Source organism: Anopheles nili, chromosome 3 (assembly GCF_943737925.1).
Source record: "Anopheles nili chromosome 3, idAnoNiliSN_F5_01, whole genome shotgun sequence".
NCBI lineage: Eukaryota > Metazoa > Arthropoda > Insecta > Diptera > Culicidae > Anopheles > Anopheles nili.
In genome coordinates, this window is record NC_071292.1 from 52,014,484 (window position 1) to 52,030,790 (window position 16,307).

General features: G+C 50.0%; 3 protein-coding genes across 3 annotated transcripts in view; 2 read left to right on the forward strand and 1 right to left on the reverse strand.

The window, feature by feature from the left end:
* Window positions 1-7,870: 7,870 nt before the first annotated feature.
* Window positions 7,871-10,828, forward strand: LOC128724592 (solute carrier organic anion transporter family member 74D-like). The gene is made up of 7 exons (XM_053818316.1): window positions 7,871-8,178; window positions 8,326-8,726; window positions 8,799-9,639; window positions 9,726-9,867; window positions 9,971-10,081; window positions 10,149-10,468; window positions 10,526-10,828. The coding sequence occupies exons 1-7, from the start codon at window positions 7,871-7,873 to the stop codon at window positions 10,692-10,694; spliced, it is 2,292 nt and encodes a 763-aa protein (XP_053674291.1). The 3' UTR covers window positions 10,695-10,828.
* A 998-nt stretch (window positions 10,829-11,826) lies between these two features.
* Window positions 11,827-14,554, forward strand: LOC128725943 (solute carrier organic anion transporter family member 74D-like). Its single transcript, XM_053819716.1, has 6 exons — window positions 11,827-12,688; window positions 12,935-13,220; window positions 13,286-13,483; window positions 13,538-13,673; window positions 13,748-13,941; window positions 14,000-14,554. Exons 1-6 carry the CDS (start codon window positions 11,827-11,829, stop codon window positions 14,376-14,378), a joined length of 2,055 nt encoding a protein of 684 aa, XP_053675691.1. The 3' UTR covers window positions 14,379-14,554.
* A 157-nt stretch (window positions 14,555-14,711) lies between these two features.
* LOC128724593 (semaphorin-2A-like) overlaps window positions 14,712-16,307 on the reverse strand; it is a 73,925-nt gene continuing 72,329 nt past the window's right edge. Inside the window, exon 14 of the mRNA XM_053818317.1 lies at window positions 14,712-16,253. The gene's annotated coding sequence lies outside the window, so the exon portion shown is untranslated. The remainder of the gene's footprint in view (window positions 16,254-16,307) is intronic.

A 16,307-nucleotide genomic window follows, 5' to 3' on the forward strand; every position in this document is an offset into this window, starting at 1 on the left:
CTCACGACAGAAAAGGGCTTCCTTGTGCATCGCGATGTCACTGATTTTCAGGTCAACCTTTCTTCTCGCTTTCGAGCTGGTTGGCTGGCGGGTTTGTCATTGTCTATTTTTGTGCTGCTGCGTAAATTGCGTTTAATTCCTTCATTTATCTTACGGAATGGAGGGAATCGCAAGAAAGTTGACATAAAACGAAGTCCCACACAATGTTCGTTTGCAGGAGATGGAGAAGCAAAATGGTTTCGAGGAGAGAACAAGAAAAACTAGCAAACAATGCACCGAGTGTATTTTTGTGTAAGATGATATGGCATTAATTTTTGCTAGTTTGTTTCATCTCGGCACTGAAGGTTTCTGGGAAATTATCTTGTATTTCGTAACGTATTTTGGTTTCAATTAGATGCTCAGAGCAATAGCTTGATCCATTGAAAATAAGCTAACGAAATATATTATCAAACCAAAAGCAGCAGTACCCAAAACCGGAGCCTTTCACGCACTAATTGTCGCGAGTCGCGGCTTAAGTGAATTAAATATCGCGATCATTTTATGACCCACGCCGTCGTTGAAACGAAGGGGTTGCCGTTTGAACAGCGATTCTTAGCTCCCTCGAACGGGCGGCAAACGCATAAATGACCAAACTCATTTGCCGGTTAGCTGCGAATGGATTTAACTGGTCATCTTCCCGGTTCGTTGTGGTCGGGATCACTTCTTTCCGGATCACTTCTCATTCGATTATGCTACGCTGAAAAGGCCATCTCGCGGCGCTTGGTCGAGGAAAAACGAGAGTTTTTCTTTCGCGTGTCTGCCCTTAACCGCCCATTGGGCCAGCATTCGTTAGCCTAAGCTTACGCGAGGCTACACCGGAAGAAGACGTCGTTGCCACCGTTCGTGACGGAACGAAGGGACGGTATAATATCCTTTCGCGCTCAATTACAATCGCAAAAAGCGTGTAAGTCGCAATCGGCTAGCCGGTGGGAGTGATTTTCTTTTCTCGACTCGCTACAATTGGCCGCAACCCGTTGCGAGAAGCGGAAAGTCTCCATCCCCTGGTGTGGTGCGATTCCATTCCATAAATTGACTCGATGTCTCGGAGACGCGTGAAACGCTGCGTGGTTCCACAAAAGGACTTCCCGGACATCCTCGCAAAAGCAAACCGCGGAACCGTTCGATGAATGAAGGAGATAAATAAAATGGGATTAATTTATAATTAAATGATGATAATTTCCGCGTGCTCTCCGTGCTCGGCGTTGTTGTGGGTGGCGAAGTACTCAGTGGCCGGGCCAAGGATTTCTCTTTCCGAATAACAAGGGAGCTGGAAGATTCGATACGGGTCGGAATTGTTTTCCGCCCCGGCCTTTGTCGGGTGTCCTTCGCCGAGGCGAGGTCGAAAAAGGGGTTTAACCGAAATCCCACTCAACTAGTACCGGCCAGGGCCATTTGCAACGGGCCCGAAAGGACGACACCGAGCGGTACTGCATAATAGCCGGGCAGATGATTTCGACAGGAGCGCTTCCCATGGTAAGCTTAGGGGGTTATTAAGACGTAAGACGTTGGTTTTACGCGTTTCGGTAAGATGCGCAAGATGCCACGGGTTTTGAAGCGAGCGGCGTAGCAAAGCGAGGGAGGTTTTCTAAAGTTTTCTAAACTACTTTTAACACCTTCAGCTAGCAAGCGACTAAGCGACGATCTCACGGTGCAGGATGAAGTTGTTATCGTTTGCAAGTGTATTTGAAGCTCGCTTTACTTTCTCAGGTGGAAGTTGAAGCAATCGAGACGTCGAACGAAATATGATAACCATTCCGTTAACCGTCCGTTGTTTTCCATCGGTATGCCGGGGGTGGAATTTCAATTTCAGTCTTTCTCTTGCGCACGGTTAACTATCATCAAACGAAACGCGAGCTTTCAGTGGCGAAAGAAATCAGTGCAGAAACATTCCTAGTGCTCCACGCGGAAGATGTTTGCTTTACATCGTTGCCCGAGCGAAAAGAGCCAAACAAGCGGTTGCTCAAGCCCACCGCTAGTTCCGCTTCATCCCCGGTGCTGGTAGAATTTCGTCTGCTTTCCGTTCAATTAAATTTCGCTTAAAAACGCATTCCACCGCCTTATGCTAACCGAATCGAAAATGAGTAAATTTCTGTTCGAATCTTTCCCTCATCTCCCGGGGCGGCGAAGCAACCGCCGTACCGATAGCGTTTCGCGTTCGAATCGATGGTTCCGATGCTAATTCGATGGCGAACCCCGATACGATCCTTGTTCGTTTGCGATCCTTCCCGCCGCCGTGTAACCCGTTCTCCGGGGTTTCCCTTCGCTTTATGTTTTCCATCATCAACCGGCAGGGCTGGGTGCCCTATCTCGCAGCCATATTGCCATCGCCTCGAGCGCTTCCAAGCGCCCACCAACGCAGTCCCTGCGGCGTTCGAAACATTCGTCCTGCGGGTGGGTGAGCAAGGATCTCGCGGGAACGCATTAGTGACGTTATTTATGATGCCGGCTCGAACGCGAATCATCGAACGGGTGGGCTTCGCGCTGCTCGACTGGAACGCGAAAACACGCAAAGAAATGTGGCCCCAAAGCTTCTGCCCGTTGGGTGGAAAAGGTGGAAAAGCTGCAAAAAAATAATAAAGAAACGAAGAGGAAATAAAAGTGTTGTCGGCGTGGGACAACATTCCACAATCGATCTCATCTCGCACCGAAATTCTACCTCCCCCACCAAATGGAATTCGTTCCACCAGTTAAAACCAACTGGATCCGGCGTGAATATGCTAATAATAGACATAAACATAGCCACAACCGGGCCGAGCTCCTGCTGGGTCGTGTTTTGCGAATCCTCCCATTGATAATGTTGGCCTACCGGCAGCCGCTTCTGGATGTGCAAACACACACACACATCGAGGAAATGCAAGCGAGCTGTAACGGAACCCATAAAATAGAAAATTGTCCTCGCTAGGGGCACCGGGAGCCGGTTTGCGATTTTCCCCCATTAACCGCAAACAAACACATGGGAGCACTTCAAAATCACCTCTCTCTCTCTCTCTCTCGCTCTCGCTCTCGCTCTGCGTCTCGAGGTGGGAAAATCGGCCCCGTAGGTGTGGAAAAGCGTATAAAAGCGCCCCGGGTGCTTCTTGCAGGGGGGGGTTTCCCGATTCGCACGACCGGAAGTCGAGCCCTGGGAGCGCGCTTCTGGTTGCGGTTTCTGCTAAGAAGCTCAGAACAACGGTGCTACCCGCTCGGTGAAGAAACAGGCGATACAAATTCGGACGATATGTTTACAATTTATTCACCGCCCCCGCCCACTTAGCCGGTTTCGCCAGGACGCAACCCGCACCGAGCACAATCGGTTACGGTTCGTTTGTCGCATGCGTTGATGTCGAATGTGATTTGATTGCGGTTGATGAGCAAGTCGTGTGAACAAAAAAGCCGTCGTTTTAGCAACTAACAACCGTGCCACGTGGGGACGGCGCACTCGTGGGTGGGCGGATGGATGTGGAATTTATTTCGGGATGTATGCTGAGGGAAAACTCGGTTACTGGTGAAATTGTGGAAAGCGCCGTAGCGCCGGAAGAAGTCATGCGCCAGATGCGAAGTGGAGTGCGTAACTCTGCGAGTGGAGATATTTTGGAACACATGCTGAATGAATGCGCGGGAATGAGCTTCGCGAAACCGTGCCCAGGTATTCCCAGTTGCATCAGCGCGCCCAGTACGGAAATAAATTCCCAGTACAAGATAAAAGGCGGCTGCTTGCAGGTTTTATCTGAATTTTCCAGCAAACAATTTTCCGACAGCAAATACACTTTTGTTCCAGCGGAAACCATGGCAGGCAGCGCGCGGTTTGCATCATTAGAAATGGTAAACGCGGCGCCACAGCTTCAAAACGGGCGGAAACGATGAATGTCACAAAAGCGTGACTTGTGCCCGCGTTTGTTTACGCGGTTCTTATCTTCGTCGCGTGATTCCGCTTAAGCTACAGCATATTTTTTTTCGCTTTATGCTTCCTTTATGCTTTTCTTGCCGAAATCATCGCAAGCTTCCCTCTTGCGCAGTTGTGGCATTTATGTTCGCGGGACAGGCAAGAACTGAGTGGAACGAAAGCAGGACAACAAAAAAATATTCGAAAGAAATAAAGACGCCGGCGACATCGGAAAATCTCCCAATTATCTCACCGGTTGTCAGTCAGTACACTCCCGAAAAAAAAGACCTTTTTCAATCGGGTCGAGGACATGCCGGGAGGGACCATAAAATCGTTCCGATCAAATCGCGTGTCGGGCAAGCAAATGAAACGGACGGGCGCTGGAAAGGACGCTCTCTGCTATTTCCTTTTCGTAGGAAAAAAAAATACTTATCTTCTACGCGGCCTCCAAAGGAAAAAGGGCAGGATGGTGCGCAGCAGCCGGCATTAAAACATAAAAAGAAAGGAATTATTTCTGTACGCTCGATCGGTTTTCTTTAATTCAATATTTGCGTTTTTCGCGTGAGCGGAAAAGCACCGACGGAGGCTCGGTGGAGTTGCCGAAGAAAAACCATGCCTAAGCTGCGGTTTTTTGGAGCGCGGAAAATGAAGTGAAGTGAAAGAAAACCTTCGCGGCGCGCTATGACGTACGGTGTGATCATGGAGGGCGATTAGCAAAAAAAAATAAAAACGGTCGCTCCATTTCCGCTGCGGCTAGGTTTCGGGTGACATATTTAGAAATATTGATCGCTTGGAAGCGGACCAGGAAAAGGATGTGCATGTTTGGTCTCCGAAAAGGACATGAAATCAATTCAAGTTTCATTGAGTTTTCCATCGCATTTGCAACCCCTAAATTTGGCAGGATGCCGCTAGTTAGCCGTGAGTCTACCCAGGTTGGCCGGGAAACTGAACCCACCAAATAAGCCAGGGAAAATGCCATGGACGCCGTGAGTCGAGTGGTAAAAGAAAAAAAAGGTTCCTCTACTGCTGCCGTTCGTGTTGCATACCGTTCAGGCGTTTTACACCCGAAACCCATTTGCTGAGCAAACAATTACTCAACTCCAATAAACCCAAAAATTGTGCGCTAAAATTCCGCTTTTTATTTTGGAGTACACATCCGTTTCGGGAGCGCTTGCTTCCTGTGTGCTGCGGCCGTGAGGAAAATCCATTTATCCTTATTAATTAGTTTAGAAAATCTAGCTCTCTACACGCTCGTTTTGGGTTGCTCTCGAATGTCCGCACATATGCCGTTATCGGTGGCCAACGTATGGAGTGACAATTTTCCACAAAACCTCCGTACGCTCTGCAGTCACCTCATCATTCGGAGGTTGAAACGCTTCACCACACTGTTTGCCATTTTTTAGATCCGATGGTTCAAAACAAACCACGAGACGGCATGCCGTTTTCCATCCCGAAGCCCTGCAAAAGGGGCACAGTTTTTTCCCATAACAAGTGGTTGACTCTAGTCGTTCCCACCCCTAGCCACTCGAGTGCTCTGCATCCGAGGGTAAATGCGTGGCTGATTGATGCCGTCTATGCGGAAGGGATGAGGACATTCGCTTGATCCGTTCGCATACGAAAAACAGTCTAGGGGATGTGTGTACCCGAATCCCTGCGTGGTGCTTCCGTGCTTCATAAAAAGGGACGTAAAAAATGGAAACCTGCATTAGGGGTTCGATAGCTTGCGCTTGTTCCGTGTTCGATATTTTATTGATTCCAATTAGGGGCCATAAGGCTAATGATGTTTTTATCCCTAGAAAAGGAAATAACGCTCCCGTGGTGATAATAGAATTGATCCACTGGTTTCCACTGATTCGCATTGAGCTGGATCGGTTGTAACTGCTGTATGTTAAATGATCGCCATAAATTGTAGCCCCTGGGGTGCTTTCTGCAGTGTTAAAGGCTGATAGGTTATCTTCATTCAATAGCTTCCAATTCCAGCCCAAAGAAAAGATACACAGCTAAGGACAAAATACTGGTAAATCATCAAGTCGCTGTACATCCACAGAGCGGGGAAAGTAAATCCGTGTGACTGTCTGTAGAAGACGAAATTTAATTCTCCACTCCACTCAAGCCACCAACCAACCTCTAGCCGAACATCGCTACACATTACCTTACCATTTGCGTAGATCACTTACCTTTACACAGTGCACGAAATCGCACGTACGATAAGAAACACGCGGGGATCCGCGAGCCGCAAACGGCCGTCACAGTGACCGACCGGCACTCCTCTTGATTGATCTTGATTAAATTAGGTGCGCTGAATTCTCCACACTCAGCGTCGGCGTCGCGAGAAGGATGATCTCGCTGAACAACGCGCGCGCGCCTCGGATCGGATCAGTCGCTCATTCGCGATCCGATGGCTGACCGGTGCGAAAGGTAGAACGGTAGACTGGTCGCGGGCCTGCCACTGTTCGATTTCAACGCGCGCGTGATTCCAGGTGTGATTTCCCAGCGAACACGGATAGGTGAAGGTGAAGGACACCTTAAGTGTACCGTAAACAGTGAGTGGGCAAAATTTCGTTTATCTTACCGCGGGCGGTTTAGGACTTAAGGCGACGCAGTGGATGAAAACCTGTCGTATGATCCAGCAACGGTGAGCGACGTGACAAACAAACCTGCCAAAGGACTACCAGCTCCTCGAGGGTAGAGAGATCTCGAGTTTCAAGATCATCGTCCTCAGTAAAAAAAAAAAATGGCAGCAATTTACAGTAGCTAATCCACCCCGAACGGGGTCGATCCTCGGTGAGGGCTTTCTGGGGTGATTTACGGTGGACCACGGCGCGCGTTTCTGGCCGCGATACGGCCCGCGCGCCGGTGAATGCGAAGATAACGAACTCGCATTTATCAGATCAACCGCCGGTCAACTCGGCCGGACTGGCAGGGCCCGCCACAATGGAGATGTTTGCCGGATACAAAAGAACGATCGTCGTCGTCGTTGGCGCGATTGAGAACGCACGAGATTAGCGATCGCGCCTCAGCGGGTACGATCTAGAATGAACCCGGGGGCACAATTTTGGGGCCAGCGAATTAGGAGTGTTACACTCGCCTCAGAGCAACGGTGCAGATACCTTCTAGGGCCGCTGATTCTGGCTTGTCTTCGGACAGCTCCAAGACACTGCATCGTTCGCGACTTTTCGAGCCGCTCGCTCGCTCTTGCACTCGGTCTGGCTTATCACGACCCGACCATGTGCAGCATATATCATCTTAATCCACGGTGAGTCCGCGGTAGGGCTGTCCACAGCCGGCCTGTATGGGTTAATCTCTGTTCAAACGGCACCCTCGCCAGGGTCCGCTTCCTGGGGTAGGGCTTATCAGCCCATGCCCTGTGCGGAGATGCCCGGGTGGCTGCGTGTCCCGGGGATCTCTTTGCGCCCAGGCACGATCGCTTATCATCCATATATCAAGGCGGTGTTTGCTGGTTGGAACCGCAGACTCCGCCACTGTGACGCGATCGTCCACCTAATGCCTTGAGCCGTCGGTAAGCGAGGCTTCGCAAGTGGCCACTGGTCCATCCGAGGGTAGACAACAGTGGTCAGTGAGCCTGCTGCTCAACGGGTGAGACTTTTCAGAAAGTGAAAGCCCTTCGAGTGGACAAAACCTTCGCGCGGAGTCCGGTGGCTTGGCAGAAGTCTGCTGAAACTGTAGCTTGACGCAACACGCACCGCAAGGACTCTTTTGTTACCGCGGGCACGTACGGCGAGTGTCGAATCTGGATGTCGGTGCGTGCATCGTGGTTGCGTTATTTAGGTTGTGAATGTGATTTTTGTGAGGGCATTCTAATTATTGGTGTCAACAGCCGAGGCGATAGCGCGTGTGTGATGTGATTACGGCGCGTGCTGCATCGAACACCAGCTAGCGTTAGACCAAAACGCCGAACATCAGAAGTGATTCATAGTGCTTCAACGCAGTGCTGATTGGTGTGTCGCGATGGTTTCCGAGAAGGATCTGGGTGCTTGCGATGTCGGTCCACGCGATGGTGAGGAAGTCACAAACGGGAACGTGCCTGACGATGGGCACAGGACCGAAGCGGATGTGGATCGTGGTGAACGCGAGCAGGTGGTAGTGCGCGAAACCAAGGAGCGATATGTCGCGTACAACAACGGCAAGAAGGCGATCGAGTCGCCCGAGATGCAGAAGATGCTGCCCGAGGATCTGGAGGATATGTACCGAGACATGCCAATCACCAAGGATACGTCGTGTGGGCTGTGGATATTCAAGGGACCGCTTTTACAGAGGTAATACAGACTAGTGGAGGATCGTTGGTTTGAGATCGCTTAAAAGGGGATCAACTTCGAGTTAGGATGTTAGTTAGAGCTGGTTCAAGTGCTGCTGCTTACAAGTGATCTGTTATTTTTTTTTCACTCAACCACCTTTCAACGCAGATTCGCCAACAAGAAGGTGTACGTGTTCATGTACGGTGTGGTCGGGTGCATCTTTTCCGCCACCTACGCGTACTTTAACGGCACCATTACGACGCTGGAGAAACGGTACAAAATTCCGAGCAAAAACACGGGCATCATCTCGGTGGGTAACGACATCAGCGCCCTGCTGCTATCGGCTATCCTCAGCTACTACGCCGGTAAAGGCCACCGGCCGCGCTGGATCGCGGTCGGGCTGCTGATGATAACGATCTTCTGCTGGATGACGGCTCTACCGCATCTGCTGTACGGACCGGGTGAGGCCGCTCTGTCGCTGACCACCGAATACGGTGCCACGTACGATGCCAACCAAACGCTTGAGGTGCTGGAAGCTCAGAAGGCGAAAACGCTCTGCCGAACTAATGGTGAGTGTTGAGATAGGGACAAGGAACTGCAGCAGAAGGTACTAGAACCTTAACTCGAATTCTCGTTTCCAGCGACACGTGGCGCCGAGTGCGAGCGAGAAGAAGGCAATCTGGCACCACAGATCGTACTGTTCGTAGCGCAGTTCATCTCAGGCATCGGTAGTTCGCTTTACTACACGCTGGGCGTTTCCTACATGGACGATAACATCAAAAAGTCCAAAACGCCCGCCCTGGTGAGCGTCTCATACTTCTTGCGAATGCTCGGCCCAGCCATCGGGTATGCACTGGCGTCTTACTTCTTGAAGCTGTACATCTCACCTTCGATGACGCCCACCATCGGTACGGCCGATCCTCGCTGGCTGGGTGCCTGGTGGATGGGTTGGTTGATCCTTGGTGCCGTGCTGGCGTTCTTCGCCATCTTTATGGCCATGTTCCCGAAGCAACTACCCCGGGCAGCCGTACGTGCGCGAATCGCACAGGAAAAGCGCCGACTTGGGATGCAGCTGAGTGATGCATCGCGTCGCGAGGATGAACTGCCCGCCTCGTTCAAGGACATGCTGAAGACGTTCAAACGGCTGGTTCGCAACAAAATCCTGATGCTGAACAACATTGCGTCGGTGTTCTACTTCTTCGGGTACATGCCGTACTGGATCTTCACGCCGAAGTACATCGAGACGCAGTACAAGCAGTCGGCGTCCACCTCGAGCCTGGTCACGGGCACGGTGGCGCTAGTGTTCTCCGCTGTCGGTGTCCTGTTGTCGGGACTCGTCATCTCGAAGTACAAACCGCGCGCACGCTACATGGCCGCGTGGAACGTGATTGTCGGTGTGCTCTCGGTGATGGGCATGATCGCGTACGCCTTCCTGGGCTGTTCGGCTAGTGAGAACTCGGTCATCGTCAACATTTCCTCGCAGTACGTACATCTAGATGGCGTTGTTGTACGCCGAAAGGTGGAACTGTTATACATCTGGTTTTTTTTTTACTGCTCTCAACCCTTAGAACGGACACAACACCGACGTGCAATTCGGCCTGCCAGTGCGATTACGTCAAGTACTCGCCGATTTGTGGGGAAGACGGCAATACGTACATCTCCGCCTGCCACGCAGGCTGCCAGCGCCAGAACCAGTACGGTGACCTCAAGGTAAGCCGACATTGACACCAACCCCCGGAGATAGCGTGCCCTCTTATCTGCCGCGTGGCACTGGTGCGTGAGCGCGTTTATTATCATTTTTTTCACATTCCAGATCTACGGCGAGTGTTCGTGCATCACTTCAGTGGCGAATTATACCAGCCCGCTTTACCAACAGCTGCTCACTGGTGGCAATCGCCGTGCGGGACTCGCGGACGAGAAGATGGTCAGTAAAAGCACCATTGCCCTTTACACTCGCATGGTAATGGCGTTGTCTTTTGTTGCTCTTACAGCTTTCAGTCGGAGGATCCGCCATCGCTGGGCCGTGCCCGATGGACTGCTACAAGGAGTTCGTCACCTTCCTGGTTGTGATGTGCTTCCTGAAGTTCTCGGGCGCGACCGGGAGGGCAAGCAACTTCCTGGTGTCGGTGCGGTGTGTTGATGAGCGGGATAAGGCAGTGTCGATGGGCTTCGGTATGATGGTGCTGAGTCTGATGTCCTTCATACCGAGCCCGATTTTCTTTGGTCTCGTGCTGGACAAGACATGCCTTGTGTGGGGCAAAACGTGCACTGGCAAGGGTAATTGCTGGCTGTATGATGGTGAAACGCTCAGGTAACGTATCCCATCGTATGTATGCTAGATGTGCTTCTACAGTGTTGCTCGTTGCAGGTATTTGCTGAACTTTATTGCGGCAGCTTTCGTGCTGGTGGGGACCTTGTTCGATTGTGGCGTGTGGTATTATGTGAAGGATCTGAAGATCTTCGACGACGAGGTAAAAGACAAGGAGATTGCGTTGGCAGAAAAAGAAGAAGAAGCTGTAATGGATCGGCCGGCTTAGAGGATAAGAATGTCGAAGGATTAGCTTTAACTCGTGGATCAATTCTGCTTCACCGCTCGTCGGTGCGAAGCGAAGCGGAGTTGTAGTTGATACATTTTGTTACGCGCGTGTTAAGATTTTTCATAGTTGTTAAAAACTGGAAAAAATGTATAGAACATATGTGTTGATAATTTAAATAATTAGTTATTGCTTAAGAAAGCATACAAGTGCAGATCATGTTTTATTTGTTGAATGAGAAACAGGTGGCATAAAGGTACGTTGAGCGTAAGACGCACGCTGATAAATAACGACAGTTCACACTAATTAAAGCAATAAACCGCTATAAATCTTTGGGCTTGTTACACAACAATTTATTTAGCTTGAAAATATGTGCATCACCATCAAAATCCAGGACACCATCAGATGCAATTGCATGTGCATCATTATATCCGTATGGAGCGTCGCGCGCCATCTAGAGTAAACCTATGAAACTACAGTTGAAATATTGCGCCTAAGAAGTATGCAATAAGCATAGCGCCGTCTGTCGGAAAATTCCTACGGATTGTGAAAGTTTTCCCGGGAAATTTTTAAAAAATATCCTCTTTTTGATGGCAATTTTAATTCAGAATTGTAATCAACGAAAAATGGTCCATACTTTCCAAAATGGGGAATAGTAAAATGCTACTAAATTAGAACCATCTAAATTATCACCAATCAAAATGTCCTAACGCAATCAGGTGTTCTATTTTACATCTGTTTTACTAACTGAATCAGACTAAAATAACATTTATTGACGGTAGCTCGACCACTCGTCAGAAGCCAGTGCGTAGTAGCCGTACAGCAGGATAACACTGTTTGCACCGGCGTGCTGTTTACTGTTGCCTCTAAAACGTGCGCGCTTTTCACGCTCCGTGGAGCTAAAGATGCGCCCGACCAGGCAGCTGGTGTACGGGAAGGCCACTCAAACCTCCACCACGTTCATCCCAACGGCAGAGCGCCTTGCAAACGATGCTAGCACGGGTTAATCTGCGACCTATCAGGCGCAAGCGGCAATAAAAGGTGCTAAAGCTGCTGATAAGTTACCGCCAGCCGTCAGCCAGAGCATAGCTCGATCGGGCCGCAGTTGAAGCCACGACCTCGGCAAGACGGCACCATGAACGGCAGCCTGGCGAACGGATTGAACGAGACCCGAAAGGTGCCACCGCAGAAGATCGCCTTCGATCGCAGCGAGTCAGTCTACAGCGAACAAGATGTTCAGTGTGGCTTCTGGGTGTGCCGTGGCCCAATATGGCAACGATTGGCCAGCAAGAAGCTGTACGTACTTCTGTTCGGGCTGATGGGGTGCTTTCTCAACTCGACCACGTCGTACTTCTACGGCACGCTTACGACGGTCGAGAAGAGCATTCAAATCTCGTCCCGCACGGTTGGTATCATCACAGCCGGGTCAGATATGTCCTTCGTGCTGGCCTCACTGTTCCTTTCATACTACGCGTCAAATCGCCGGAAACCACTATGGATCGCAATGGGCATCGTCAGCATGGCACTATCGTGCTTCGTGAACGCACTGCCACACTTTCTGTTCTCGCCTGCACGTGATCAGCTCGAGCAGAGTGCAGGCAACTGGACGCAGTCGAAGAGCGCCGACAACCTGTGCCGAGAGGATCGACTGCCACCGGACTGTTCGCTGGATGTGGGCAACCTGCAACCACAGTTGTTGCTGTTCTTCGGCAGCTTTCTGTCCGGCATCGGAACGTCACTGTACTTCACGCTCGGGCTCACTTACCTGGATGATAACGTGCGCAAGGAGAAGGTACCATTTCTATCCAGCATTGCAGCGTTCGGTCGGCGAATGGGCCCGTTGGTGGGTTTCTCGTTGGCTTCCCTATGTCTGAAGTACTTCGTGTACGTCGGAGTGGATCCTGGATACGATCAGAGCGATCCTCGATGGGTTGGTGCCTGGTGGATGGGTTGGCTTGTGCTTGGCTCGACACTCATCATCATTGCGCCCTTTTTCGGTGAGTTGGGGCGATGGAAAATCCTCTCGTAATTTCACCACGTTTGAAAAATCAGCGAGATGACGCGACAGTTCTGGGGACTGGGCGCCCATCTGCTGCTGTTTGCGTTGCTGACCGCAGATAGCAAACCATGCCGAGCGCCCGTGCAATAAAGCATCACGCGAGATACGTTTTGCATCCATCGCAGCAACCGTTGAAGGCGGTGTCTTAGCAATTAACCGTGGTGTTGGGTTCTTTCCATTGCAGCAAGCTTCCCGAAAGTGCTGCCAAGGACAGCTGAGCGAATTTCACTGTCACGTCAGGCGAGTCGCACGAGTGAAGCCACCGCAGGCGTGGATCCTGAGGATGTTGATCCCGACAAGAAGGTATCCTTCAGTGACATGCTGGTCACACTGCGCCGGCTCGTCACGAATAAGGCGTACGTGTTTAACAACGCGGCCAGCATCTTCTACTTCTTCGGTTATATGCCGTTCTTCTTATTCCAAGCGAAGTACATCGAGATTCAGTACCGATTGACACCCTCACAAGCTAAGTAAGCCCGGGATACATTCTGCAGGAGCTAATAAGAGTTTAAAGAGACGGTTTCTCATCCCTTAGCATGATCACCGGGTCTGTTTCGCTGGTATTTTCCGCCTTGGGTGTCCTTATTGGGGGCATGGTCATACAGAAGCTGCGTGTAACCTCTCGGCAACTCGCCGGATGGAATATTGCCACAAGCATTCTGTCGGCGGTGGGCATCGTTGGGTATGCTTGGTTCGGATGCTCAGCTCTCAATAACGCCGATATTGTAGCCAAGTAAGTAGAGGTCTCGATCACGCGGAAATGACTCTACATTTTCTGACCTTCCAGTTCTCAGGATGTGTCATGCAGTTTGGGTTGTAACTGCGATTTTGTAAAATATGCACCAATTTGTGGTAGCGATGGCCAGACGTACCTCTCACCGTGTCACGCAGGATGTCGAGATGAAGATAGAAGTGGATCGTTGGTAGGTCACAGGAGATCAGCTGCAGTTGCATCTAAAGTGCATCGGCTCATGTTTGCATTCGCTTTTCCATGCAGCTTTACACAAACTGCTCCTGCATTCCGGGATATCAGAGCGGTGATGGTAACTACACATCCGGTTTCGGTTCTGCCGTCCCTGGAAGCTGCCCCGTCGACTGCTGGACACCGTTCTACTTCTTTCTCATAGTGATGTGCATCAACAAGTTCATCGGTGGTACCGAGTCGGCAGCCAACTTTCTCATCGGCTTGAGGTAACTCGATCGTACGAGTGGACCTCGTCCACTTGCTAATGATTTGTGTTCTTCTCAGGTGTGTTGAACCACGCGATAAAGCGATCTCGATGGGCTTCTCGATGGCGGTCAACACGTTGTTCTCATTTCTTCCGGCACCGATCATCTTCGGAGCGATCATCGATCGCACCTGTGTGCTGTGGGGCAGAACTTGCGCCAAACGTGGCAATTGCTGGTTGTACGATGGTGAAGCACTGCGCGTGTCCATGAACTACACGGCAGCCGTATTCGTGCTGATCGGTACGTGCTTTGATATGGGCACCTGGTACTACTCGAAGAACTTTAAAATATTCGATGACGTCCCGGAGGAAAACGCGACCGTTCCTGTTGAGAAGGAGCTGGAGACACTCGTCAGCAAAGGCGAGAAAAATCCCTCCCAGATCACTCGAACGGAATGATCATCCCACAGTGGGTTAACCTTGGTGCATCTCGAAGTGGGTCCGAAAGCGTGGGTCGTGTGCCATCAGTACCAGTTTCAGTGTGCGTGCTTATCTCCCGCAGGGTGGCTTATCACTTGCTTGCTAAGAAGTATGTACAAGACAAACTGACCCTTGGCTTTTGGTGGCAGCCCATCCGAGGGGAGAATGTGATTTACCATCTCGAAGGGAGAATAAAGATAAACCTGTTACAGTGAACCATGTATTCTGTTACTTCCGGTGGCGCCTTTGAGATAACAGTTCAAACGTACAGTAAAAAAGATGAAAGACAGACACGCGCATTTTGGAGTTCGATCAATCTCTATCATTTTTATTTTGTAATAATTATATTAGTACACACGAGTTGCATTCGAGTTGCCAGTTTCTCGCCTAGAAACGGTTTAAATATACAAAGAAACGAACAGAAACCCTTCCAAACATAAGTTCTACAAACGCCTCGGATTACGATGTCCTTTCGCGTTTGCGCGCCTTTCTCTTTTTCGCTCTCTCTCTCTATCTCTCTCTCTCTTTCTCTCTCTCTCTCTGTCGCAATTTATCGCCTCCACACCAAAACCGAAATCTATTCCATTGAGCACTTAAACACTAAAGTATCACAGATTTTGCGAAATTTGTTTCGATCGATCGTCGTCGTGTCTTCGTTTTTTTTTTATTCACTCGCGTGTAGTGTGAGTTGTGTTGCTTTTGTTTTTTTTTGTGTTGCTTTTTCTTCCTTTTTTATATCCTTGCTAAGAGATTCTTGCTTCGTCTAACGCTACTATACCGTACCTATTCGGTGTTCTTCTCCATCATATAAATAAAACCACGATCGGGCGCAGTCGAGCCCGTGTACGAAATGGTGCGAAGGGCGAAGGGATTGCTTGCCATTGTGTGTGACGAAGTCCTGCCAGCCGGGTGCTGGGACCTGCCGCAGGACCTCGTAAGTCTTTTTTTTCTGTAGCCCCCGAGAGCATGAGCAGAGAACGCCCTATGGCGAGACTGAAGCTGTAGAGCATGCTTACTGAACGCACAAACGTCTGCAAATGATCGTTGAAATATCAGACCAAATATCGAGCCTCTTTGAAAGGGATACTTTGGAGGCTTCGCAGTATTTACACGTTAAAAGAACGTGCCTCTTGATCCTCGTGGTTCTTGCTAGACATTCTCGCTAACACTCAGCTTTCAGGAAGGGCTATCGCAATTCCATGTACACTACTGCTCCCTACGCATATGCCTACGCTACTCGATCGCTACTTCGTACGGGTAAGTTCGATGTACACATGCACTTCTAAGCAGGAGGGCTTAAAACCGTGGAAAGTTCGTTTTTTTTTTCTTCTATTAAGCTTCGGCGTTGCATTCGTCTACTAGTCTAGAGTATAGAGGCTACCTTTCGTTCGTCGTTCGTTCGTGCGCGGTCCGCTACATTAACGCGGCCTGTTCGTTTTGTTTCTGTGCCTATTTAATTACAATTACGTCCACCCGTCCTGTGACGGGCACACGCACGTGTGTGTGTGTGTATGCATGGGGGTGTATTTCATCCCTTCATCTCGATGTCTGCTAACATTTTGCTACTGCTGAACTTACGACATAATGCTACTCACAACGGGCGGGGGATTGGGCTGATGCTGTCTCATCTCGCTAAACTCGCTATATGCTACGCTGTTATGTACTTGTCTCTGTAGTGCTGCTTTTGCTTTCTGTTTTAATGGTTTTTTTTTCTTTCGTTTGTCTCCTACTACTGTTTTATTTTGTTTGTGCATTGTCATAGGATTTCCTTCGCTTATCACAGACATTGTTGTTGTTGTTGTTGTTATTTTGCTTGTTAAAATGAGTCACTGCTCTAGGGATGGGAGGCTGATCCTGAAACGAAAAGGGGCGATCGTCAGTATCTACATCCTTCGAACGAATCACAGG

Coding starts and splice junctions, on each gene's coding strand:
- LOC128724592 (XM_053818316.1), top strand. CDS start 7,871: ATGGTTTCCGAGAAGGATCTGGGTGCTTGCGATGTCGGTCCACGCGAT. Junction 8,727..8,798: donor AACGCTCTGCCGAACTAATG/GTGAGTGTTGAG, acceptor TCTCGTTTCCAG/CGACACGTGGCGCCGAGTGC. Junction 9,868..9,970: donor ACCAGTACGGTGACCTCAAG/GTAAGCCGACAT, acceptor TTCACATTCCAG/ATCTACGGCGAGTGTTCGTG.
- LOC128725943 (XM_053819716.1), top strand. CDS start 11,827: ATGAACGGCAGCCTGGCGAACGGATTGAACGAGACCCGAAAGGTGCCA. Junction 12,689..12,934: donor CATCATTGCGCCCTTTTTCG/GTGAGTTGGGGC, acceptor TTTCCATTGCAG/CAAGCTTCCCGAAAGTGCTG. Junction 13,221..13,285: donor TTGACACCCTCACAAGCTAA/GTAAGCCCGGGA, acceptor CTCATCCCTTAG/CATGATCACCGGGTCTGTTT.